Source organism: Myiozetetes cayanensis, unplaced genomic scaffold (genome assembly GCF_022539395.1).
Source record: "Myiozetetes cayanensis isolate MyiCay16 unplaced genomic scaffold, myiCay2020 scf3, whole genome shotgun sequence".
NCBI lineage: Eukaryota > Metazoa > Chordata > Aves > Passeriformes > Tyrannidae > Myiozetetes > Myiozetetes cayanensis.
This window is the reverse complement of record NW_026087521.1, coordinates 34,296,835-34,323,054: the sequence shown is the minus strand read 5'-3', so window position 1 is coordinate 34,323,054 and position 26,220 is coordinate 34,296,835. Positions and strand designations below refer to the sequence as shown.

The following is a 26,220-nucleotide window of genomic DNA, read 5'->3' as shown; positions in this document are numbered from 1 at the left end:
ACTGGTAAAATAAAGCTCTTTTTGAGAAGCTCTGGTGTGCCATTGCTGTAAAGGGTAATGTAGGGAATGCTGTTCCTTGTGTTATGCTAAAGCGTAGCTTGTGCCAGAGAGTTATTTTCGTATAGAAAAGGTGTATGTATTCTGTTTCCTTTAATAATGCTTTATAAATTTTACAAAATGTATCATGTAATTGGACTTTAAAAAAATCAATTACCACGTGAATCTGCTGTGTTATAAAACACTTCAACAGAAATCCATCCTGGAATGTGGTAATATTGACTGATTTTATCACCACTTGTTTAATACTCAGCAATTCAGAAAGGCTAACTTTTCTTGGAACCAATAAATGAAGACTTTGGTTTTTTCTACCTAGAAAGCCCCTGAATTAGTTTTTACTAATCTCTTACTAGGCAGTGAAGCTAAAATACTTGTGGGGTGCCATGCAATGGTGTTTTGGCATCAACTCAGATCTTTAACAAATGTGTTCTTGTCTTACTGCTTTCAGCACACACATGTCCTTGTTTTTCAGCATACTGCATCTTCTTCATATGTTCTTCAGTGAAGATCCTCTGAAACCAGAGCCCCTTTTATGACTCTTAATGACCTTTAAAGCATTCTGCTACAATGTCTGCGTGAAATTGCCTGAGAGCATTGCAGATGTGGCTAATATAGCTAGAAAATAGCTTCTGTAGTTGATTTAATAGAAACATAAATTTACAAGATCCTCCAAATTATGCAAATCTGACAAGTTGTCTGTTTTCATATTCTGAGCACTGGGGAATAACGGTGTCTTTATCATGCTTGCCTTTTTATTATCTCTCCCTGTAGTGAAGGGGAATCTTTGTAATAGAGCAGTATCCATTGCAAAATGGTGGGCTGACTGAGCCTGCTGCTGCGTGGAAATACGGCTCATTGGGGCGAAAAATTTTGGTTAGTTAGGATTGAGATTCCTGGTTTCGTTGCTAGTCCTTGATTGATATAAGCATGTATCCAATACTATAGTGGAAATGTTTTAGTTTTTGAAAAAGAAATATCCTTACAATCATTTGTTATTTTTAGAGCTAAATTAATTCTCTTTTCCCTTAAAAATTTGACTTTTCCGTTTGAATAATGTGATAGCTTGTAAAATGATGATCTCAGCAGTAGCTTGTAAAGTGGTGAAACAAAATACTGAGTTGTACAAAATCTTAATGCATTCAGACTTCATAATATTTCATTTCAGTTTTTTTATGCGGGTAGATCTGGTAGATACCACTGTGTCTTCCTGGCACATGAAACATTTGATATCTGCATGTCTTTCTGGTCACCGTAATGTCTTAGTGAGACTGTAGTTTGAATACATCCCTGTCTCCACTGAACCCCACGGGTTGGCTTCCTTTAAAGGTCTGGGTCTGTGCTGTACATCACTATGACTGAGTGAGTAGTCTGTGGTGCGTCTGCCTCAGGATGGTTACAAACAAACTTAGCTCGTAAAGAAAAATAGGAACATGCGACATCCAAAAACAGTTATAGCAGCTCATACGGACAAATCCCCTGTAAAGTGAAAAAGGGAGAGAGGTGTAACTGGTTTTAAGATGCTGTTCGGTCAGTATGTGAAAGGAAATGTTTGATACATCATGAGTGGAATTTGACCTAGGGTATCTTCTGGGTATATATATTTCTATGAAACAGAAGGATGTATATTTTAGAGTCATGTTTTCCGGAAAGAAATGCATTTTTTGCAAACTTATTTTTTTCCTCTCAAAAGACAATTTGATATTTTGTAGAATTTGTATTCTTCATTGAATACTGTTTCTTAACAGAAGTTTCCTGATTGTATCTAAATGTCACACTGTATAAAGATTATAATCTTCAATTTAATTTAGAGAAATTTCATTACGGTTTGGTTTTTTTTTTTTTACAGAAAAGTGTAATAGATAGTAACTTTTTCTGGATTCATTTTTTTCAGCTAATGTGATCTGATAAGATTAACCAGAAAATGATGTTAAAGAGGGTACATATAATATACTGCTTGGCTTATCATATGGAAATATAAGCTTCTTTCATCTAATGACCTTCTACTGAGTACTTATGAATACAAATTCAGTTGACAAAGTATTTGTGTTACATATATTCTAGAGTTTATAAATAACCTTTCAGACTCCTGAAGAAAGGAATGAGTGCAGCAATAAAAGTGATATAAATTCATGCTGCTGTCTAAATGGATCACAATGAAAAAAGATTCTTACAGATGAGCCCAGGAAAAATAGTAACAAAATGTGTAGCTCTGTTAATTAATAAGGAAGAAATGTAATTACTAAAGAGTCTTATACAGAGTGTAAATTATACCTGTCTTATATAGAGTATAAATTATTTTTCACCATGTCTGAAGGTTTTTGATCTCCTAATTTTACATTACCTACCCCTTTTTGTTTTTACCTCCTTCCCCATTTTTCCTCCTGAACAGCCAGTTTTTCCTCCTAAACAGAGCTTGAATGACTGACACCTCAGAAAATGATGGCTGGCTTTTGGAATGTTGAGACATTTAACAACCACTAAATCCTTGGTAAAAAAATACCTCATGGGTTAAAAATATAATATAGTTAAATTCATTTCAGAAGTAGGACTTTGGATAAGAACAGTTCTGCGAATCCTGGTGATCATCAGGCAAGAAAGCGATAAAACCATGTGTGTCGTGAGTGAATATTTTAGAGATTGTTCCAGTAACTGCTTCTTGACCTAGCAAAAATGAGGAAAAAAAGGTGCAGTATATACAGTATATCGTTACACTGAGTGCTGTACTTGAAGTATGAATTCTTTGCCTTCCAAAATCTTTTTGAGGAATTCAAATTCACACATGACCTCTTTTGGCAAGGACATAAGAATTGTCTGAAAAAACATAAACAAAAATTAATCCTTTTGGCTTGGTTGGAAGTGACTATTGCAGTACTTCAGGGGCTATTTAGCATATACACCAGTAATCTAGAAGAAGTAGTAAACAATACAGTAAGCTTTTTGGATCAAAGAATACATCTTTTCACAGTTAGTAAAGCCTTTTCTGACCGCTGTTGCATATATATCACAGTTTCTGTATAATTATTACAGCATTTTTACTTTTTTTTTTTTTTACTTTACTGTACTTTTTACTTCTTTACTTAATCTCATTGGGACTCAGCATTTCATTACATAAAGGCTTGATTTTTCTCCTGTGTCTGAACTCTGTGATCTGACTTCACACCTAACCCTGGTTCAGCCACCTTGGTAAAGGAGGCAAAACAGAATATGCTGAAAGAGCTAGGAGGCTACAGAAGACAAAGGCAACCACTTATTCTTCTCTTGGTTTTCTCTTTATGGGAGAAAATGAATACACAACTCCTTTCCGCTTCCCCCTCCATGACAGTCCAGGATTGTCCATTTTTTTTCCAGACCATTGAATTACACTGAGTTAAACTTCCACCTTCTCCCCTGGTTTCACCTCTCCTTGCACACCCTGTCCATCCTTGTCTGAAGATCTGTGGTTACAAGGCTGGAGCCATCAGTCCATGGCTTCAGGTGCATCTACTTTTCTGCTGGTATGGCTGTCTGGTACAACAGCAGCTACAAGAATTAATAACAAGAATGGTGAACAGATGACTCGATTACCCCTATCTGTTTTTAATTACAGTGAAATAAAATCAATTTTCACCAGATCCATCTGGGCAGTTGCAGTTGTGCTGCTGGCATGTTTCACCTTGCCCTTGGAAATATGGCTGTTGCTCTAACCAATAAAACAAAAAAAAAGAAAACCAATCACTGTAATAGAGAGTTGTAATATGGGAAGCATGGGGCTGCTGCTGCAATGTGGAGTGGGCAGGGAGAGAGAAAAGGCTCTGAGTGTGAGAGCTGTCCATGCCTCCTCCAGGATTTTGGTAGATGACGGTAGATGTGCACCATGACATTGGACCATAACAGTAAATACAGCAATGGATAAAAGATGGCAGGATTTTGTAATCAAAGCACCTGAATGGGACAGAATATATGAAGACAGTTTTAAATGTATTACTCAAGGATGAATCTTGAAAAATAAATACTATCTGTTGTTCTAAAGGAGAGTATCTGATGCAGGATTTGGGGTTTGTGCATAGATTTGACATGATAAACTCTATATAGGTTATTTTGATTTGCTTCTTTGTTTTTTAGAATGGGTGTGGAGTTTTGTCCTGTGGTAGTTTTCTGGATCCATAAAGGTGGGATGGAACTCTTGTTTAAGAGGTGTGCTCTACTTCATAATTTTCTGAATGAATTGTACAAGCAGGTTAATTTGCTGTTTGAATAGGCATGAGAGGATATAAAACTCCTGGTGAGCTAAAGATATAAATGGTGCAATGTTTGGCCAAATAAATTTTTCAGGTGCACTAAAATCTGCTCTCTAGTGAGAGGAAGGAGCCTGATTTGCTGTGTGTTTTCTATGCAGCATCATTTTATTTTGGTGTGATCAAATGCTCGGCGGTCCTGCCCACACACAACAATCCATCACTTCCCTCCAGCTCTCTCCCTCCCCCTGTGGTCTGTGCTTCAATGGCTGTAATATACTTGTCTGTGATTGTCAAAAAGCTTTCCCAGTTTCCAGAAAAATCAGGCTTTTTCTTTTCTTTTTCCTTAAAGATCTGTAAGAGTAAATCTTTAGTATGCTTTGATTAGAATATTTTCCATTTGAAATAGGCTCCATCTCCCCCAGAAGTAGCGAACCTGGTGTTTCTGCCCTTTTCATATAGAGGGAACAGCAAGGGAAAGGAAAGATGAGAGGAAAGAGGAGAAAAATCACCACGTCTTGCTGAAACATGGGGCCCTTTGCCTGGCACAGCAACCATCGCTCCCTGCAGGGTCAGGGAATGTGAGAGGCTGGGGAACGTCTCCCTCTAATATCCACGTCCGTGTGTGCAGTTGGATGCTTTCTAGCTTTTAAAGAAATACGGCTTTGTGAGTCCTTCATCTCCTCGTGCAGGTGGTGGTGACGGCGCTAGTAGTGAATGACACAGCTTTGCTGGATGACATGGAGCTGATCTCTGCATCAGCCAAGAGGAATTAAGCCTTGTCACTCCCTGCCGGGGCTACCTTTCGCCTGGTATGTGCGGAAGGAGGAATTCATAGGCTGCTGCTGCATTCACCCGAGCAGAGCCCCGAGAGCGCTTTGCCAGGGAGGCAGGCAGCCAGAATGATAGCTGTCTCTTTTAAATGCCGCTGTCAGATCCTGAGGAGACTTGCTAAAGGTAACGTGCTTTCCTTCTTACTCATTCAGGGGCTCCTTTGCATCCTTCCAGAGACACAGCCTGATGTTTTTACTTTTAAATATGACTGTCCTTCCAATTTACTGTCAGGCAACAAAGAACTCCTGATAGAGACGGGTGTAGGAGCTCTCTCAGTTAACATCCTTACATGTCCCAGGCTGTGCTCCTTACTAGGAAGACAGGTTCCCATTTTCTTTTCCTTCTTTTCTTTTTTTTTTTTTTTTTTTTTTTTTTTTTTTTTCATTTGCTGAAAGGAGGATTTTTTTTTTTCCTAAACGAAGTGCTAAAGTTATTGTGGGCTGTAATTGCATTGTATTTCTGCTGACCACTCAGAGGAGTCTCTCCGGGGTCAGTGCATGGTCTGCCTTACTGGGAAAAACTGACACTGCTATCCAGAACCTATATCCACGATGAGTTTCTGTTGTCTCCTGTCCTTCATGAGCTATTTTTACCTGTGTTTTAGATTCCAAAGGCTGTTGTATGTGGTGAAGTACAGATAGTAGTGTGTGTTTTTTCAGGGTTGCACTCTCATGTCACACTTGTGAAGTTAATTTGCCTGTTAGAGCAGTGTGCATTTTATGTTACTGTAAATCTTTGTACTCTCTGGTTTTACCGCTCAGAACTTTAAAATACTGCTTGCATCTTACTCTGAGTTCTGTGTGATTATTAAAACAGATATGTGAAAACCTGCCTAACACACCTTCCCTCTTCAGGAATGAACACACCTTATTTTCTAAAAATAACTTTAAAAAAAATCTGCTATGTTTGATAATTTTTTCTTTCTCCATGTAGAAAGCTTTGATTTGGGATTTTGGCTCAGTTTTTTAGTGGAAACTTCCAACATTGTAGTAGCATTGTGTGTCTGCAAATAAGAAGCTTCTGGTTTTTTATCTTGGGTACTGTGAAATATTTAATGGCCATTACTCTGCAGCTGGATATACATCCGTATGTGAATGAAACTATTTTTATCAACCTAGCTTGAAAAATCAGAAATCTTTGATTATTAGTCAGGATAGCTCAAAATCAGTTAGTGTTTTATTTTGCAGAAGCATGAAAGGGTAACATGCTAATGCAATGAGGTCAGTAATGGAAAGAGAAGAATACTGCAATCAAACTTATATAATGCATTTTCCTGTTCTTTAGATTGCTGTGTGGGACCACGTTGTTCAAAATACATGAACTTAAATATTTATTAATCATCCTCTCCCCTGTAGATTTGCTTCTCTGCCAGTTCTATGCTGGGTAATACCTTTCTCGTATGTGCAGAACGTTTTTATTCTGGTAGCTCTGTTACACATTTATCAGGTTGAAAGTCAGCATTTTCTCTTATTCTGGTGTGAGTAGAGCAATCTTTTTGTCTGCTGATGTCTTTATGAAACAGATCTGGGCACTAATTTAGTCTCTCACTAATGAGAGTTGTTGCTACACTTAAATACAGTTTCCCTGGGAATAATCAATAATCTTATACATCATAGCCATCTTAATTCTTTCACACTTCCATCATCCAGCAGAACTCAGGCTGGTGTTTTTTTCTCCTTTGAAATAATCTTAACTTCCTTTGAGACTCCTCGCTCCTCCCACTCCCTCCCAATAGGAACTGGCATGATACTACTGATCTTTTGCATTAGTGTGCCTTATGCTTGTCTCTAGTATTAACAGTCGATAAAAAAAAAAGACAGTCTAGAGGTGTGTTCATATATTTTCCTGTAAGCCATATGCATGCTAGACTGGCGTTACTGTCCTAATTGACAGGTTCCTGAATTTTCACCATTTTGAGTAAAACCTCTGTTCTTTTAGCTAATTCTCTGGCTTCTGTGGCCTTGGCATTTGCATCTCAGACACCAGTTATGGTGTCAACACTGCTCAACACAGTCAAGCTAGCTGAGGACAGGGACAGACCTTCACATTGTTAGTGTGGAGAGGATTTTTGCCAACAGCTGGCAATATCCTGCTGCTGCATCAGCTGTAAGATCTTCCCTTCTAACTTGCTAGTCATGTGGTTTGACACATTCATTGAATTCCTTTGCTCAAAAAGCAGTTTTCCTTGCTTTAGTACTTGCCCCCAATCTGTCTCTGCTAGGGTCTTTCTCTTCTGCGCTAATCCTGTACCTTTGTGCAGTTCCCCAAAATAATTTCTTTACTGTTTTCCATGCCCTACCATGGTGAAAAGATACAGATATGCTGTGCACTTGATTAGTGGCTTGTGTTTTTAATAAATGATATGCAGTTAACTGTACATCAACAAGTGGAAATACCTGGGGTTTTTCCTCTATGTTATGCCATTTTTCATGCCTATCTTGACAAAGTAAGCTTGTAACTTCATTTCTTTCAGATAAGGATGTAAACAGAAATGCCTCATTCTGGGCAACTAGACACTCTCCAAAGGCAATTCTGTCCAACTGGGAGAAGTTCAGGCAATACTGTATTTTACGACAATTGCACTCCCCTCTTCCTCTGCTTCATTTTAACCTTTCAAAGCACAAAGGAGAGCTATGTCTCTTTGTGTACTTAGTTTGTAATTTAAAAATCTGTGGCAGGAGAATCTTCAAGTATTCTGAGCTAGTTTCAAGGCAAAAATAATAGCTGTGGGCACACTGTCCAAAACCCCAGTCAGTGACCCACTGCTGCTCTTCCTTCCCATAGCTATGAGTCAGACCCTGCAGTGGATAACCCTTACCTCTTGTCCTCACCTCCAGGGTCATCTTCAGATGGGAACATTAGTCTCCTTCTCTGTCCTCTACCCTCAAACTTATGCCATTCATAGAAGCCAGGCATAGCTGTAGAATCACGGAATGCTCTGGTTTGGAAGGGACTTTCAAATATCTACTGGTCTAACCTCCCTGCCTCTTAGTCCTCCTTCACTGCTGCCCCTGCCATGCACTCCTTCCGTGCCGTGTTGCCTCTCTGGGTATAAGGGTCACTGTGTCTGCTGAGGCTGCGGTACACCAACTCTTCCTCTGTATTTCCACTGTATCGACCACCCCCTCTTAAGGCAAAGTATGTGGCAAACAAGAAGTGCACAATAATTATTCATGCAGGAAATTCAAAAGACTATGAGATCAGTTCCCTTAATGCGTATTACACTTCAGGTTTTTGAGTCTTAATTTTGGAGGTCAGTACATTTTCAGTAATGAAATCGCACGTTACCAAGCTTAGGCGAAGCTTCATATTTGTGTCCATTAACAACCAACCATGGAAGAAAAGTACTATGTTATTTGGTGATGCAATTTGCAAGAACAATGCTGCATGAGATTGTTTTCTTATAGGTGCTGAGACACGATTTGAATTTAGATTGTTTATCTAGTTAAGGACCAAAAAAAAATTCCTATTTTCTACACCAATGTGTTGTTTCTGCAGTAGTGTATTGTTTCTACATTCTACAGTTATACATTTTTTTAATAGGTGTTAAAATATTTATGGTGGATGGGAGTTTGTACTGGAGTTACCTGATTTCTTTAATGAATAAATCTCTCATGCTTTTACCTTTGAGCTGAAATATTGCTGGCTCAGTCTCTTTTTAGTTGTGATTATCTATATGTATTTGGATATATGTGTATTATATATATTTTAAGCAATGTTGAAAGTAGTTAAGTGGTTCTGAAAAAACAGAGAAAAGGCATATTAGCTACTAAAATTTTGCACTGAGAAGAGGGGAGTTTAATTTTTATATGTTATTTTAATTTTTATCTCTTTTCTATCCCAAAAGAGCAATGTAAGTCAAAAGCTACATCAAGAATCTGAAGTAGTTCTGGTTTTATAATTATCAATATCAGAAGTGCTAGGCTTAGAGAGAATGGTTATTTATACTTGAACCAACTACATATAAGGAAAAGCTATGTTTGAAGTTGTAATAGCAAGCACAAATCTGCTCTTCATATGGCTGCTTGTATTGTAGCCTGATTTTACTTTGCAATGGTGAAATACTAGGAGACTTCCCCCCACCCCATTTATTCCTGTAAGACCTTGAGTACTGAACAGTGTGCTGTGCATACCAAAGAGCCTGTGGTAATCACATTGCATATGCATGCTAAGTAAAAATTGTACAGTTTACAATTATTGTGTTAAGTACAACACTGAGCAATATACATATATACTATGTGAAAAGGTGCTGAAATGTGTAAACTGGTCCAGTTTACAGCTAAATTAACCACTTTATAGTTTAAAAATTGCCTTTCAAGCAGTGCATTACAAAGCCATGACTGTGGTTAATTTATGGATGGACATGTTTGGTTTTTTTCCTTTATTAACCTGAAGAACAGGACTTTTAAGAAGCTGTGTCTGGAGTATAAAGTTGCTTACAGAAATGGAGCTCTTTGTTAGAGACAGGACTGCATATTTTGACATGAAGTTAAGTGAAGTTATTCTGGATTTTATTATAATGGAAGCAGAATAGGAGCACTCTGATAAAGATGTCAACTGTAGTTATACAGGGCATAGCATGAGGAGCTGAGTGGTATGCCTTTCACCCATCAAAGCTTTATAGCATATCTTCAGGATAATTTATCACCTACTGTGCATACAGAACCTTTCTGCAGACATATATTTTTATGCTCCCAGTATGTTTCCAATACAGTGAGATAAAGTAAGCTTTAAAGACAGGATGGTGCACTCCATTTTACAAGATGATCAGTTATCTAAAAATTGGTTAGGTGCCGAAAGCATCAAAGGATGAATTCTGAATTTAGCTGGATGTAGGTTATGCTTTGCTTTGTGGACAAGCAAATGCAACATAAAAAACCCCAGAATTTTTTTAAAGCATGAAATTAAAGTCATGCTAAGGACTTGACACCAAGGCTGTATAGTGTATCTTATTACAAACTTGCCAGTGTTCCACAGAATCATCCCAGGTTGTGACAGCAAATAACCAGCTGGTATATTATTTTAATAGTAATTCCAATTGTGTGGTCTCTTTATGCCAATAAGTTGTTTATAAAAAGTACAACTTTACAGTACTAGAACTGAGGCAACAGCTTGCTTTGAATGAAGTAAAAATCACAAGTAGCAATATCTGTAAGGACTTCTGAACACAGGTTGGGTCCCTGTCTTTCTAAAATTAGTTCTGAATATTCAGAAAACTCTTAAGTGTCTGCTAAGTTCTATAAATAGGCAGTCAGTATGGATTTGTTGACTCTGTGCATTCAGTTGGGGTTTTGGAAATATGCTTTAAGGTTTTTCGTACAACAACTGTTTATCCAAGATGTCCACATCTCTGAAGTTTTTTGCATTATTTTTCTGCAAGTGACTTCTGTGTTTTTTCTGACTTAGTAAACAAACTGCAGTGAAAGAATAAAGAGTAGAAGCAAAATCTGGAAACTTTCTTTTCCACTAGCATATATGAACTTCAGGGCCACTTCCAGCATTGCAGCCCTTCTTCAGCCATTAGAGTGCCCTTCATGAGAAGACAGGATAGAGTCCTCAGGGGAGAGCTGTGGACATCTGTCAGCAGGAGTTTTGACACTGCTCTTAGTTCTTGTAATGTAGTAAATATAATTAAAAAACAAAAACAACAACAAAAAAACAACAACAACAAAAAAAAACACACACACACACAAAAAAACCCCACCACCAAAAAAAACACACAACACAAAACCTACTCCTTGGTACTTTGATTTTTGTTTTGGTTTTGATTTGACTTCTTTTAATATGTTATTGAGAGACTGTTTGTCAGATAAGAAAATGAAGTCAAAGACTGGCCATGACCTGCTCTGTGTCATTTAGCATGTCCATGCTAGTCTGGGAGACAGCCCTGGACTCCTTACTCTGGTTTGTTCATCACTGGTTAGGAACAGTTACTGAAGTTGGCAAAGACTGTGAGAGAGCAGAGAAGACACGGCATGACTTTTTCCCTTCTAGATTTTTCACCGGTGCTGACTTTTTTGTTTGCACTTAAGAATGCCTTTGGCCAGGATTGTTTTAAGATTGCTTTGAAATTGTAAGTGCCTGCATTATGATTGCTGAAGGGGAGGGAGAGAGATGAATTTTTTGTTAAGATGTTCCTTCTGTAATTGCTCTTTAGGCTTTCCAGCACTGAGTATGTTAGAACAAAAGAGGCAGAATTATTTAATGAGCATTATTAGTTTGTAATATTGTCTTTTTGTTCAAAAGAATTCCTTGAATCTAATGTTGTAAGAAGTAATGAAAGGAGGAGAAAGGATTTTCTCTTCTGCAGCAAGCTGATCACAGTTCACAAGTTCAAGCAATATTTCTTCACCGCTAATATATTCAAGAACTGGCAAGCTCTTTATTAATTATTCAGGATGATCTAAAGTACAGCAGCATTCTAACCAATCTGTGTGAACCTTTGACAGAAAAAAAAGACATTAAATACTTTCCATATCAAGCACGTACTACTTCAACTAGGAGCACTGCTGCAGCCCTCACAGTCTGAGAATGTGTGTATGACTGGAGTTCTGCAGACAAATTGTCTCTGGTTTAGATAAACAGATACAGTTGCATGCAGGTGCCTGTAAGGTGTGAAGAGAAAGCTGCAATCCTATCAAGAGATATCAGTGGCCATTAGCTATCCCTTATCTATCAGATATTAGTAGCTGATAGCTGATATGGCAGCTCTGATATAAGTTACACATGTAAAATGTAGGAAGTGTTTTTCCCAGCACATGTAGATTTGCAGACATTGTTGGCTAATTCCTGCTGAACTTCTTGCACAACAATTCAGCAAGTTTTTGGGACTTTGTGCCTTGTCCCTAATGGCCTGATGGGAATAGCTATGCTTGTCTCCTCTCAAAAATATTCTGAGGAAAATAATAATAAAAAGATTAATGTGTGCCAGCTTGTAGGCTCTCTGAGTATTAAAGGTGAAGCTATTTTAAGAAAACAGTTTATTGATAAATGGTGCCAGTTTTAATATGACTGCAGGAAAAACATTTGAGTTGTAAATAATGAAACCCCAGACTTGCTCACAGGTAGGCTGTTGGACAAACATCCTTCCAAGTGTCATCTTTGCTGCAGAATAGAAGTGCATTGCAAACGTTTCACAAGTTTATCTTCAGTGTCGCGGCTGTTTGAAATAGTTATAGCAGACATCAGCGTACAAGATTCAGAAATTCCCCAGAAATTCAGTCTGGCTGAGCATCCCAGACTGGTACAGAAGGTGTGAGGCAGGCTGGAGCCAAATGCTGGACAGGTACAGTGGGACAGACATTGCAAATTTTTCAAGTCTGCAAAAAACCTATGCCCATCCTTGCCTTCTCATGAGAGCACTGGATTTTTCTTTGCAACCAGATTTGCTCTCTGTCTGTGCCTATCTGGTACCCATGGGAGTTCTGATCACTTTGTAGTATCTTAATTCCACAGAATTACAAGAATGGAGGTGAAGCCTGAGGAAACATGGAAAGACAAAGGGTGGCATGCGGTGGGAGAGGAGAGATGGTACACAATGCAGGCCTTTGCTTTGCAGGCAGCTGGTGCTGCCCATGGTCCCCAGTGCCCTGGAGTGCTGTGGTAGCAGGTAAAGGAGAACTGAGCTGCAAGTGGGAGAATGAGCAGCAACAGCACTGCTGGGAGCTCTGCAGAGCAAATAGGAAAAAGGACAATGGGAAAAAGAGAAATGAGGGCGGATGTGAGAGAACCTGGAGGTGAAGCAGGTATGGCTTGTGCTGGAAAGGTGCACACAATATGAGAGAAACAGGGACCTGAACTGCCCAGAGTTAAATAATAGGAGCTAAAATTGGTCATTTTATGAAAATTTTTTATCCCATGTGAAGTTAAATTCTACAATTACGTAGTAGTACTTAGATAGATGTTTTAGGATTGTATTGCAGAGTGAGGCTCCAGGTGGAAACAGGCTGTTATTACTCATGAAGAATGGACTCACACTCTCATGTGCTTTATACATATTTAGTCTGGGGATCTGCTAAAGCTGAAATACACTGTGGAATGGGGGTGAGACTATACCTGCATTTTTAGGCAGATTTCTGCATTTTTGCAGCTTAATCTGTCTCCTAGCATGACTCTGGTGAGTAGTGCCCCATCTGCATTTCATTCTTTGCCACTGTGGTGTTGCTGATGTGTTTCTGCCACAGCAAAGTCTTGCTGTAGGCACGATTCCTAAGCAGGCAAGCCTCTTCCTTACAGCACCTCTCCAAACATTTATTTGTCAGTAAATCAACAAAAGGTAAACTCATTTCTGCTTCCCTGTCTGCATTCCCCACAGGAGTTTTGCTGGCCTGAGGAGATGGGTGCTCAGGGGGGGCATACATGGGGGACTGCCCTGGTTGGAGACTATCCTAAAGGACCAAGTTTTGGCAAGTTGCAAGCAAAAAGAAACTGGTTCATAGCACTTTTATTCTTCAAGGGAAAAGGTTTTATATTAAAAATTCATACATTTATTAGTAATATTAATTAAACCTTCTGCATCATCAAACTGATCTACCACAGTGTTACCACAAGCACCATGTCATTCTGTCTCTCTTGAAATCATTTAGGATCATTTAGGTTGGAAAAGTACTCTAAGATCATTGAGTTCAACCATTAACCTGGCACTACCAAGTCCACCACTAAAACATGTCCCTTAGTGACATATCCTCCACACCTCCAGGGATGGCAACTCCACCACTTCCCTGGGTAGTCTGTTCCAATGCTTGACTATCCCTTCTGTGAAGAAAGTTTTCCTAATGCCCAATCTAAACTTCCCCTGGCACAATTTGAGGATTGTCAAAAATAATCTTGTCCCATTGCTTGTTACTTGGGATAAGAGACCAACCTCCACCTGTCTACTTTTAGGTAATTGTAGAAAGTGATAAGGTCTTCCCTGAGCCTCCTTTTCTCCAGGCTAAACAACTTCAGCTCCTTGAGCCACTCCTCATTAGACTTGTGTTCCAGACCCTTCACCAGCATCGTTGCCCTTCTGTCAAAACGCTCCAGCACCTCGAGGTCAATCCTGTTGTGAGGGGCCGAAAACTGAACACAGGATTTGAGGTGCAGCCTCACCCACTATAGTGCCGAGTAGAGAGTGATGATCACTGTAGGAGTCCTGCTGGCCGCACAGTTTCAGACACAAGCCAGGATTCTGTTGGCATCTTGTAAGTGTATGAACTTCTAAAGATGTTCATCCTTTTTGCCTCCATTCTTCTTTTGGATGTTTGATTTAAAGTATCACTCCTCTGGTATCTAGGAACCTTTTAAGATGCTATCTCAACATATTCAGCCCTGGGCAAAAGTTAAAAGAAAACTTTAGACCAGGAAGTTGTTAGAAAGTAATATAGTCTTCACTGCAGCCTCTCTATCTTATCCCTTGAACTGCTCATCCGAAGTTTTTGTTAATGCTGTTGGGAGTGAAGTTTTCAGAAGAAAAAGAGACTTCCGTGAAAGTGTATTGGGGCAGAAAAATTGCTCCAGATTGGACTGATTATGAAAAGGCAAACATGAGACATAGTTTTGGGGGGAAAACGTTACTGGAAATGGCATCTAACAGGCTTATTCTGCCTTAGCCTCTCAACAGTGAATAGAGAAAGATGTTAAGCAGAGAAATACCAGCTATTCCAGTGACTGCATTACCATAGTGCATTGGTAAATGTCACCCATAAAATACAGTTTAAATCCACAGTGCTCTCAAAGAAACATTTATATTTTTAATGAACTAGAATTTGACAACTCTGTCTGGCAGAAGAAATGGTGTCTGGAATTTAAGTTTGGGGTTCTTTTTTCTGGGCATCCAGTGTGTTGTGACCTCTCAGAGACTAGTGCAACTTTGCAAAGGTGCTGTGGGCACGTTGTTCTCGACTGTATCACAAGCCAGTGATGAATAACAAAGGTGGAATTTCCTGCTACGTTATGAGGCTTAAGTTGATCTATCATTGCCTTCTCCCCAACAGTCTAAAGGAGGGCACCTTTGAGTATTTTCCAGTGATGGGGTTTATGTCTTTTTTCCTTTAGTGACATGCTTATGTACATATATTTTGTATAAATTGTATGTCAGGACTCCATTTTCTTGAACCTGAGCATAAATTTACCACAATTATTGTTTCATTGAGCTAAAACAAGTTAGTAATTGAGAGAAAACCTGAGCAAGAATGTGACATGAACAGTTAATTTTTGTTGGAAAAAAAAAAAATCCCAAAGCTTGAAAGTAAAAAGAAAATGCGTTCTTCAAAAAGAAACAGGCATAAACTTTCTAATTAATAGCTGTTTCCTCAAAGAATAAGAAGGAACAGAGAAAACAGATTCTTTTTTAGGTTTTGTTGTAATACTTTCAAAAAAAGCAGAGAAACGCGGTGTTGGTTGGGGAGTTCCTTGGGAGGTTCATCAGTCCAGAAGATTGTCTAGTTACATCTTGTCTCTCTCTGTTTTCACTCTGGAACTGTGTAACACAGTGATAAAGGTGCCTGACAGCTACTTTTACTCAATATTATGGAGCTTCCAAGGCAGCAGGAGCCCTTCCAAATGCTGGCAGGAACAAGTGGAAGGTAGGTTATGCCTTAGGAAGCGCTTGAGCTCCCTTTGTAGAAGATACAGTTTCCTTTCCAACACTGCAGTTATGGACCTTGTCAGGATGGTTCAGTCAAGGCCACCAAACCAGCAGCAGCTGCATTTACTGCAAATGCCAGTCTGAGAGCCACTTCTTGTGTGCATATGCTATGTAATATTGAACAGCAGCTGCTCTGTGTTGGTTGACAGCTGCACTGAGGTAGTAACTTTAGCCCCAGGGAGTAAGGCTGACTTCCCTTTTGTTGCATCTGTGGCAGTAGCACAGTGTGGGGATTCCTTTGTCCAACATAACAGAAAATCCTCATTCGGTTTTCACTTAATCCCTACAGAAATGTAAGTATAGACTCTGCCCTTATTTTTCATGGGATTCACATCCCCACAATTTACCCAGACTGAGAGCTTGGAGTGGTTGGGCTGGGATGTGGTGTGCCTGCCCAGTACTGAGCTTTGCAACTGTCTTCAAGATTTCAGATCTCAATGTAGCCATAATTCAAGTGTTCATTAACAATTCTAGACAAGTCAGTTTGACTTTCAATGCATATTCTGGACCTGCTGTGTTTTTATGGTGTACAGTGTAGTTTGGGGGTTTTTATTTTACCTGACCGTCAAAAGAAGTGCTGCTACTTTTGCAAATAGGTAGCTGAGAAGGGGAGATCACAAAGGCAGTAGTGAATCCAGGCTATTTCTTTTTCATGGTTCCACAACAGAATAGGGAAAAGACTTCCAAACCTTTTCCTGATATGTGCCATTGGACAGTAGGGGAGGTTGGACCTTCTTGGATGGGCATTAGCCACATCGACTATGTGCCATTTTGAAGTGGTTTGCATGTTGTTTCTCTACATGTAGCGTAGTTTGAGAGCTCCAAGTCATTGTGCTGAGGCAATTGTTCAGTTTGTCAAGGGTTCAAGTGATGTCCTGGGTAGCAAAAAAAAAAAAAAAAAAAAAATTATTTAAATGAATCTGTGGAACACCAAGTGTATATAGGAAACTTTGAAGCTACTTTGACAGCACCTTCAACAGAGAATTCTATAGTTGATTATGTTCAGAATAAATAAATAAAGGACAGGCATGTATTAGCTCATGGAGGTTTTTTGTTGTTTTTGCTGATTCTATGTTTGGTGGAAGTTTGGAGCTTGATAGCTAAATACCAATTACAAATCAAATGGTTTTATTTGTGAGTATTTTCTGCTTGCTGCAGTTTTAAACTTGTGTCTTGATTGTGATGAAATATTATGGACAGCTCTCTTAAAAGAAATTAGGATCAAAGTTAACATTTCCAGTGTATTGTCCCACTGAAGGCAGCATTCAGCAGCATCATGCATCCACTTTCATGCTCTTTCACTGTATGAGAAGTTTCTCTCCTTTAAGTATTGCTCAGGAATTACTCAGGAGCCAAAAAATTACTGTAATGAGCTCTCCCCCCCTTCTATTTACTCATAATTAGTCATAGAGTAATGACATTTCCTGTGATCTTTTCACAGAAAATTCTACTATCCATGTTGCCATGAAAGGGAAATAGCAGTGGGATGATGTTGGAAAGAGCAAAGCTGCCTTGTATTTTTGGTGGTTCCTCATATTTTTGGTGGTTCCCCAGTCTGTCCCACGGTGACATTTTTGTATATGCATAACAAAGGAGATGAGGCTTGGTAACCTGTTTGGAACTTTGTGTTTTCAGTCATTTGAGTGATTTATGGTTAGCTGAAAGAATTTTCAGATTCTCTTTATTGATACCATTTTCTTCCTATTTTCTTAAGCTGATCAGTAACTGTATTTTCAGATACTTTCTTGATCGAGATGTCACTGTAAGCCTAAGTTTGAGAATCAGAATGTGATTTAATTTTATTGCTTTTATTCTGTTAACTCTTGAGTTTCATTGTGATTGAATGTGAAAAAGGATGAAAAAGAGTAATTTGAACTAAAATCATTGTGTTTCTTATCCAAGAACAAAATACCTTTCTATCTAATGTGTTGTATATCTACACTGCTTGTTTTTGAGACATCAGATGCAGTGATATCTGAAGCCTTAACAGATGAAGGCAGAGGAATACTTGAAGATATCAAAAATTATGGTGAATAGCAGAAGAATACAGTAAGCAATTATTGTTCAGAAGCAAACTTTAAGTTGTTAAGTGTTGATTACAAAGCTGAAAATTACGCACCAAGTGACTCTTGCAAAGTTATCATGAACAGTTTAAAAACTCAGATGGAAAATCTGTATATAGTCTGACAAAACTTAAACCATGTTATGGGTAATGATAGCAGAAGAATTCAGTGAGTGCCCCATGGACTATTCACAGTCCATGCAATACTTTCAAGGGATCTGTGAATGAAATAAAGAAAAGCAAACTTAAGTTCAGTATTTAACTTTCACTGTTGTGGAAAACATTATAAAGCATCTTACAATCATAAAAAAATCGAAGGTATATGTGTTTATGTAAATATACATGTGTATATATATACGTATGTGGACACATACATCCAGAAGCTATCTTGCTGCTGAAACCAGAGGTTATAGCTAACGCAGTAGTTCAAATACCAAATAATCACAGTAAAAGATTTGCACAATGTAGGAAGGAATAATTCTAACTTTTAATTTCCTTAGAAGAGTGAGATAAATCTACAACAGTCGTGTTCTCTGCAACCAGTCACACTGGTATTGTTGCCTATCTATATGCAAAAAGATTGAAAATTGATCTCTCTGTATACATGAATTTTCAATACATAGATGAATCCATAGTTTAAAGAGATACTATAATATGAGGAAGTGTGTTGCAGGACATTCGAATAGTCAGTCTCAAATTTATGATTCTTTGAGAGCTGAAGTCATGAAAGCAAAGAGATAACCACTGTTCTTCCAATTTGAATGATAAATATGTAATAAGTACAAACATAGTAGCTTTACAGCTACTGTAGCAAAAGATGAATAAAATTGTATTAACTCCAGAAACATCGTAAAGACTTGGAAAATGATAGTTAATCCCCCTTCCTTAAGAGAATTTTCTGGAAAACATACCTGCTACATATTTTATGAAGTGGATCTCATGTTTTCCTAAAAATGTATAGGGGGAGACATGTATGTACTGGTACAGTTTTTTGGTTGTAGTTAAGTCTGAAGATAAACAAAATCAGACCTATTTTAAGATCAGCTTTGTCTTTTATAGGAAGAACAGCAACCATGGATTATGTAAGGAAAGAGAGAGAACGTGGTTGCATTAAAGCTTCTTCATCTTTGTTTGCAATCAGGGTGTCATCGAGATATCCAGGAATGTTCTTGTGCAGAGAGCACGAAGCTCATATGTTATTATCCGAGCAGCTGACATACAAAGAATTTATGGTAATTTATTCTCTCTACTGGTTTTCATTACAAGGGTTTTTATTCTTGGTAAGCCTTTCCTGCAAAGGGGAATAGTCTTCCTGTAAATGTAGGTTTTGTGACTTGAATCCATGGGGACTGTGTGTCTGATTTGAAGCTGCTAATGGATTCGGCATATTGCAGAAGCATTTGCTCATCTAATACCACCTCCTTGAATCGTGAACTACATTAAAGTTTTGTTCTTGGCCTCCTCTTCAGCTGCTCCTTTTGTGGTGTCTGTGGCAATGAGTGCATCCAAATCTGTTTCTCTGTTTCTGATATAAGTGGTTCAGATTTAGTTTTGAAAGCATTCTGTGTAGCTTTTCAAACGAAGTTTGAAGAACCAAAAATGTAAGTGCAAATGCTGGAAATCAGAATCCATGCTGCAATCTAGCCCCAGGTGTCAGATATAAGAAGAAAGAGATCATATGCTGAATCCTTTTAGTACAGAAAAGCTGTCAAGGGTCTGATTGTGAAGCTTTTCAAATACTAGATACACATATATATATGATGGTTATGTTATATATGAGATAGCTGAAGATGCTTTGATGAGCAGCATGGCTGTGCTAGTATTGGTGCTGCTGGCTGATCTGAACCACTGCTTCTGGGAGGAAATGATAGAGTACAATATAATGAGATGGGAGTCATGGCCTTAGGAATGAGCTCTCGGCACTACCTAAGCCTCCTCTGCACAGATGGAGCAGGACTCCTGTGAAGCCACTGGAGTGGTCCCCACTTTCCTTACTCTGCCAGCATAGGTGGTACCTGTGCTATGGTAGCTATCCTCCTTGTGATGGTTTCTTCTAGATAGGAGTACACCCAGATAGGTTGATCATTTCTGAGAGATTTGCTTTGCTGGCTTAGACAGATGTACCTACTGACTGCAGGTGCTGTTTGTTTTCATGGTGGAGTATCCTAGGTCTGTTTCGGGATTTCAGTTTTTCCACTGGGATGTTATTAGCAAGGGACCTGTCAATGAAATCAGAACCTTGTTAAATTTACCTGTTGCCCAGGAATAGTATCTTATCCTAGAAATCCCCTTGATTTAAACATTATTGTTTTTCAAGCAAAAACAGTAGTCCATGTGAAAAGAACAATAAAACCCAAAGTAAATCAATACTTATATGGTCAGTACTTGTTTTCCTGCATTTGGTTGTCGAATTTAGCTGCCTCTTATGTGACTCTAAACACTTTTATGTCCATAGAATTCTTTGCCAAAGCTGCTGTGCTTTACCACCCCAGTGCTGACTCTGACCAGTGAGGCTCAGAAGTAGATCTGAGGAGAACGAAAGCTGAGGAGCACTGTCCCACTCGAGCACCAGAACCTGTAGCTGGGTGTGGAAAACTTGGGTTGGGATGGCTCGTGAGAAAGGCAGATGAAAGCAAAGCCTGGTGGGATGAAAGCTCTTTTCTAAAAGGAAGCCCAGACTCTTCTGAGATGACATAACTGACTGACAAGTATATGTGCCAGTGTGAATACTCACTGATAATCATGGTGGGAAGCTTGGGATGGAGTGGCAGGCCAAGTGATGAGACATTTGTGAGAATAAAGTGTATTCTCACACCATTTGTGAGAATGAAGTGTCTGTTGGAAGAGAGAGCCTTGATGCAGAAAGAGTAAAAAGGAATTTTACTTAAACTGCAGGGACACCAGAAGTAGCTAGGAAATACAGTGAAGAAAGAGTTCCAGCATTGGAAAAAATAGCTAAGGATGTGGGTGTAATATTTTTATATTAGTCCTCTTCAGGAGATTATCTAGCATAACATAAAAACCACAAGAAATAAATATATTTGAGCTCCTTCACCAGCAGGAGAAAACTATGTCAGGGGAGCTAAGTTGATAATAGAAGCCAAATGGTAGGAGTGTAAGCAATACTGTTTTCCTGAGACATGTGTCTGGGTAGGTGACTGAAAGTTTATAGGTCCAGAAGTGTGAAGAAAACCATGGACGAAATGTGTCTGAGACAGTTTCTGTAGGATTGTCTGGTAGACTCACAGAATCATTTAGGTGGGAAAATTCCTTTACTGTCATTGAGTTCAACTGTTAACCCAGCACTGCCAAGTCCACCCCCAAGCTGTGTCCCAAAATGCCATGTTTACACATCTTTTAAATATCTCCTGAGATGGTTACTCAACCATTTTCCTAGGCAGCCTGTTCCAATGCTTTCAGTGAAGAAATTTCTCCTAAAATCCCATCTAAACCTCCCCTGGAGCAAGTTGAGGCCATTTCATCTTGTTCTATCTCTTGTTTCTTGGGAGAACAGACCAAAACTGGCCATGATGGAAGTCTTGATCTGGATCAGTAGTTATTTTCTTCTTTCTCAAAACAACCCTGACTTCAGGAGCAGGAATGGCTCCTGTTTGCATATACAAACTGTGAAGCCTTGTGTCTTGGACAAAATACAAGGAAAACATGATTAACAGCTGTGGTCCAGTTGTGTCCCCTCTTCATACTCAGCAGTTTCCATGGGCTCTGAGTGAGTTTCCAGTCTCTTTTCATCCTCTTTCTAGGGAGATTAGACAAAGATAGTGATACAACCCAAGTCTAGAGCAGGATATGGCAAAAATAATTTGAGGCTTGTCCTTATAATTTTTCTTAGAGCCTTAAAAAGGTTAGGGTAGAAATGTTATCCTGCTTTGTGGTAGTTTGCTTTTGAGCCAGGACTTGCATGTGAGACTTCTGTACTCTAATTCCCCTCCACTGCCCCTGGGGCTTTCTAGATTTGCACCATCACAATCACTGTGAGAATGAATCTGATGGGAATGAGCAGAGCCTCATGTTGCCTGGCCACACTTCTTGCTTAAGATTTTTGGAGCTGAGGAAAGGTACATAATCCCTGACCTTGACTCTGGATCCTGACATTGAAGTATAAGAAAGCAAGTGAACTTTCCAGAAGAAGCTGTAAGGAGAGGGACTCTTGAGTGACAGATGTTAGCTGAGAGGCCATCAGCATCTCCAGACTTGTAATTTTTTGGTTTAACTACTAGGAATCATGTCTCTGTAGAAATACATCTTTGCCATTGAATTTGGTTTTGACCTCCTCCAAGTTGCATCTTTTCACTAGATATCTTAGTTGCTTTGCACTAGATATTTGGGAAAGATAAATTAAATTATTCAGGAATTAAAGTCTTGTTCCAGTTGGAAATAGCCATTCAGTATTTCACCCAGTATAAAATAATGTCATTTTTACTCATATGTTGAATAATTCATATTATGTGTCGAAATTTCAAAGTTTCATGGAGGCATATATAATTCAAAGGAATGGTATGTCCAGTTACATCTTTTCCCAGGCAGAGAATAGACCCAAACTCATTTAACTGTATTCAAACATTCAACATTTCAAACTATTAATGCGACGTTAGTTTCCTAAATGCACCATTAAGTGCTGGTATGGACTTCCAGTGCTTTTGGTTAAATTGTGATATAAGTCGACAATTCTATTAAGCAAATAAGTAATTGATAATAGCTTTACTTGCCTGGGGGTATATGCAGTTTTCCTTGTGTCACCTCAAAACTTTAAGCTGTGTTTTTTATTTACTTGCTGGCTCATAACTCTCTGCTCAGTGTATGGTTCCTACCACATCCTAGCATTGTGAATTGTGTAGTGTACTTAAGGCAAGAGCTGAAAGAATAGTGATGACAAGTAACTAATTGCTTTAACAATGTTGCTAAGGACAGACACGAAAAGGGATATACCTGGAAATCAGAAAGATAGGAAAGGTCATCATCATCATCATGGCTAGGCTTCGCGAACGAAGATTTGAGAAGGGCTCTACCCATGCTTGCTACAAGCACGCTGATGGCTAAAGCTGGAAATCAGAAAGATAGGAAAGGTACACTGTATTAAATTACACCACATATTAGTAGTTTTGCCATTGGTTTAAGTATACTTAAGCAGCTGTACCAGCTTAATCGAGCAGTGTTACACTGCAGTTCTCTCTTTCTTTTGTACCTATCACTTTGCTGTAGCACAACGATGGCTTCTCTCAGTTTGTCCATTTGTCTTTTTTTTCTGAAATGTATTAAGAATGTTCAGCAAGCTTCTTCTTCCAAGGTACAAAGCTCTTTTTTTCTCCAGTTTTGAAGTAAGCTCAGCCTTTTTATAATGTCTGATCCATTGTATACAGAGGGAAAACAGATATGATGAGTTCTTCCTGAAGATACATCGTCTCAATGGAAACACTTAAATGTAGTACTGTAAACTGCTAGGACTCATGTCAAAGAAATAGCAATAAATGAAAGCCTTTGAAAAATAATGCCAAATATATAATTATTTCATGTAGTTTTCTAAATAACTTTGTAAAAAGAATCAATAATTTAGTATTTTAAAGCTACTACTTTCTCAGTGGAAAAAAAACTATGGATGTTAGGTATGCTACTGAACTTTCTTCAGCTGCACATTATTAGCTAATTAAAGTTAAATTAGGTGTCACAGTTGATCATGATTAATCACCAGTTACTTGCTAAAATAATTTTGGTTTTCAGTGTTGAAAAATAGGATTCTGCAAGGAATTAATACACAGTGGGAAACATCAACCATATTTTTATAAGATCTGGAAAATGGGAAGCATTTTATGTATTTTATTTGGAGGTTACAGTGTCCTTCATTTTGTTACCTTAAAATAATAAGGTAGTGAGGTGGAGAAAGAATCATAGAAGAATTTTGGTTGAAAGATGACTGGCAAGTCAGACTTCCCTGAAAACACCATGTGTGAGAGAGTTTTTCATGGCTTCCCACAATTGCTTGGTGTAGGTACCAAGGGTAAAGGAGAAATATTAAGTTGGATACAGGTGTAGTTTGATACAGGTTTCTATGAAAGGAACTGTTGTGTGTTTCTGAGCATCATGAGGGCTATAAAACTTGTTAAAGGCAAAACGAGTCCCAGGAGCCATGAAGGAACCTTGAAAAACTTATTTTATGCCCCTCTCGGCCTTAGCTTTTGAATGAACAGTGTAGTAGGTGAAGTACTAAGTGACTGAGTCTTTCAGCCAGCCTGGTACTTAACATAGGAGTTGACACTGGAAGACTTTTTGTATTGCTGTGACTCACAAATTTGCAAGAACTTAAAAAATTACAAATGTTTGCTGTTTCTGTACATACAGAAGTAGTGCTTGGGCACAGATTATGCGTCACGCTCCGTTTGAAGGAAGTTATTAAACCATAAAGTACAAAATTGTGAAATTTTACTTACTAACAGTTTTTAATACAGGGATTTTTACTATAGCACAGATGGAGGAATGCTGTGTAGAAGACACATCCAAGTGAAATTCTAATTGGGGGTTAAATTATTCCCAGCCTTATAAAGAAGCTAAATTCCTCAGGATGAGGAAAATTTTCAAAGATTGAGATGAAAGATTTCAAACAAGATCACATTCTGTTTTATAGCTGGTTCTTAATGAGTTTTACGTCCTAAGTCCATGTTTTAATTATCTTCTGTGTATTAGCATGAGCCATCTAGTATGTTTGCATGTGTTAGTTCTTTCAAAGGTTATTTTGATATGAATAATTTTATCTGATTTTTGTGCACATTGATTAGTCTTGTAGGGTTTGATTCTCCAAGCATCTGCATAAGTATTTGAAAAAAACGCATCCCAGTGAAAATACTGCTGCAGCTTGCATCTTAATAGAAATAGTAGAACTCATTGGAAAAAATCACGTAAAAATGAGTACTGAGAAGCTTTTTGCCATCATTCTCACTTCATTTCCTCAGAATTTTGGTGATAGTGTGACTCTGATAACTATGTTAACAACTGTGAAATGCAGGTCATTAGGGAGATTAGGCTGGCAGCCAGTTGCATTGTTATTGCCTTTCAAACTTACCATGCTTGGCAAATTATGAAGTACTGCAAGAGATGTAGCTGTATGTTTTTCATATTTCTTGAAGACTTCTCAAGGATATTGTAATATGCTAAAACAAACGTTTCCAATGCTGCATTAGGACTCTTAATTGGATAGAATATGTAACATACAACTGTAGATTTCCATCCCCAGAAATGATAAATGATAGTGGTTGGAGTTGCTTTCATGCAAATGTAATTACCAGCAGGAAAAGCAGCACTTCATTATGCATTCTACTTTTGTCTTTTTGGTGGCTTTGCAGCATTATACTTACACATTGCTATGACCATCTTTTTTATTTGTTAAAAAAATGTGTACCACAGTTATGCAGGTATTAAGCCAGTGAGCATGTATTAGTAGGTGAGACATTTGGATGGATATACTCTTATACACACACACAAAAACATATATGGCTTACATATACATATTGCTTTGTCTTTCTGCACATTTTGAGGGATACAAAACGTGTTAAAAGCAAAATGAGTCCCAAGAGAATTAAATTACTGTGAAAGAACCTGGAAAAATTTATTTTGCAACACCCATTGTACTCTGAGTTGCCCTTGCAGAAGCACCTGCTGAGCCGTGTTTGACATATGGCAAGTGCCTTATTCTTCAGCCCTCACAAATCCCCTTCCCACATCTAAGTGTGTATATCCAGTCCAACTGCAATAGCTCAGGTGCTATTCATGTTCTCACAATTCAGACATCTTCAGGTTCTTACAATAGAGAACATTCTCATGCATATACATCATAGCAAGATTTGGCAACAGTATTTAGTTTGCAGTTAAGGGCTTCTGCAAGCCATCCTTCAACTTGCAAATATTCTGTGGTTTTAGTTTTTCCTACTTTCTTGAAGCAAATACCTTTTGAAACAAATAGTAGGATGTTTAAGTTTTCTGGATTCAGGTTTACTAAACCAACTCAAAAGAGCTCAAATTTCACATTTATGTTCCCTCTGCAGAACTTCAGGACATGTTGCACTTCAGATTTCTTTTTGCTTTCACTTGAGACTGACAGTTCAGAGTATTTAAGGGAAAAAAAAAAGCTTTAGCCCATCTGCTTTTTAAACACTGTTGTGGTTTCATTATCTATCATATTTTCAAGTACCTGGGTAAGCATCTTCATAAGTTTCCTGTGATTCAGACTTCTGTAAAGGTTGGCTTCCAGAGAGGAAGGTTATTTGCAAGAGCAATAGGCCTTTAAGCCTGTGCTCTAAGTCCTTTTTAGCACAACATTCTGGAAATTTCAGTGCTAAATAAAATGGCAGTGATGAAACTTCCTCCATATTCTGTAGCATATTTAATTAATAAATTCATTTTAACAGCCTTTAGGTATT

General features: G+C 38.3%; 1 protein-coding gene across 11 annotated transcripts in view; it reads left to right on the top strand.

The window, feature by feature from the left end:
• GRIP1 (glutamate receptor interacting protein 1) overlaps positions 1-26,220 on the top strand; it is a 323,131-nt gene that overhangs the window by 163,250 nt on the left and 133,661 nt on the right. The window contains exon 1 of one of the 11 annotated variants that reach the window (XM_050325338.1): positions 5,070-5,228. The exons of the other annotated variants lie outside the window; for them this stretch is intronic. Coding sequence (XP_050181295.1) covers positions 5,174-5,228 — 55 coding nt within the window. The 5' untranslated portion in view covers positions 5,070-5,173. Of the gene's footprint in view, positions 1-5,069; positions 5,229-26,220 lie in introns of those variants that run through there. 11 annotated transcript variants of the gene reach the window in all.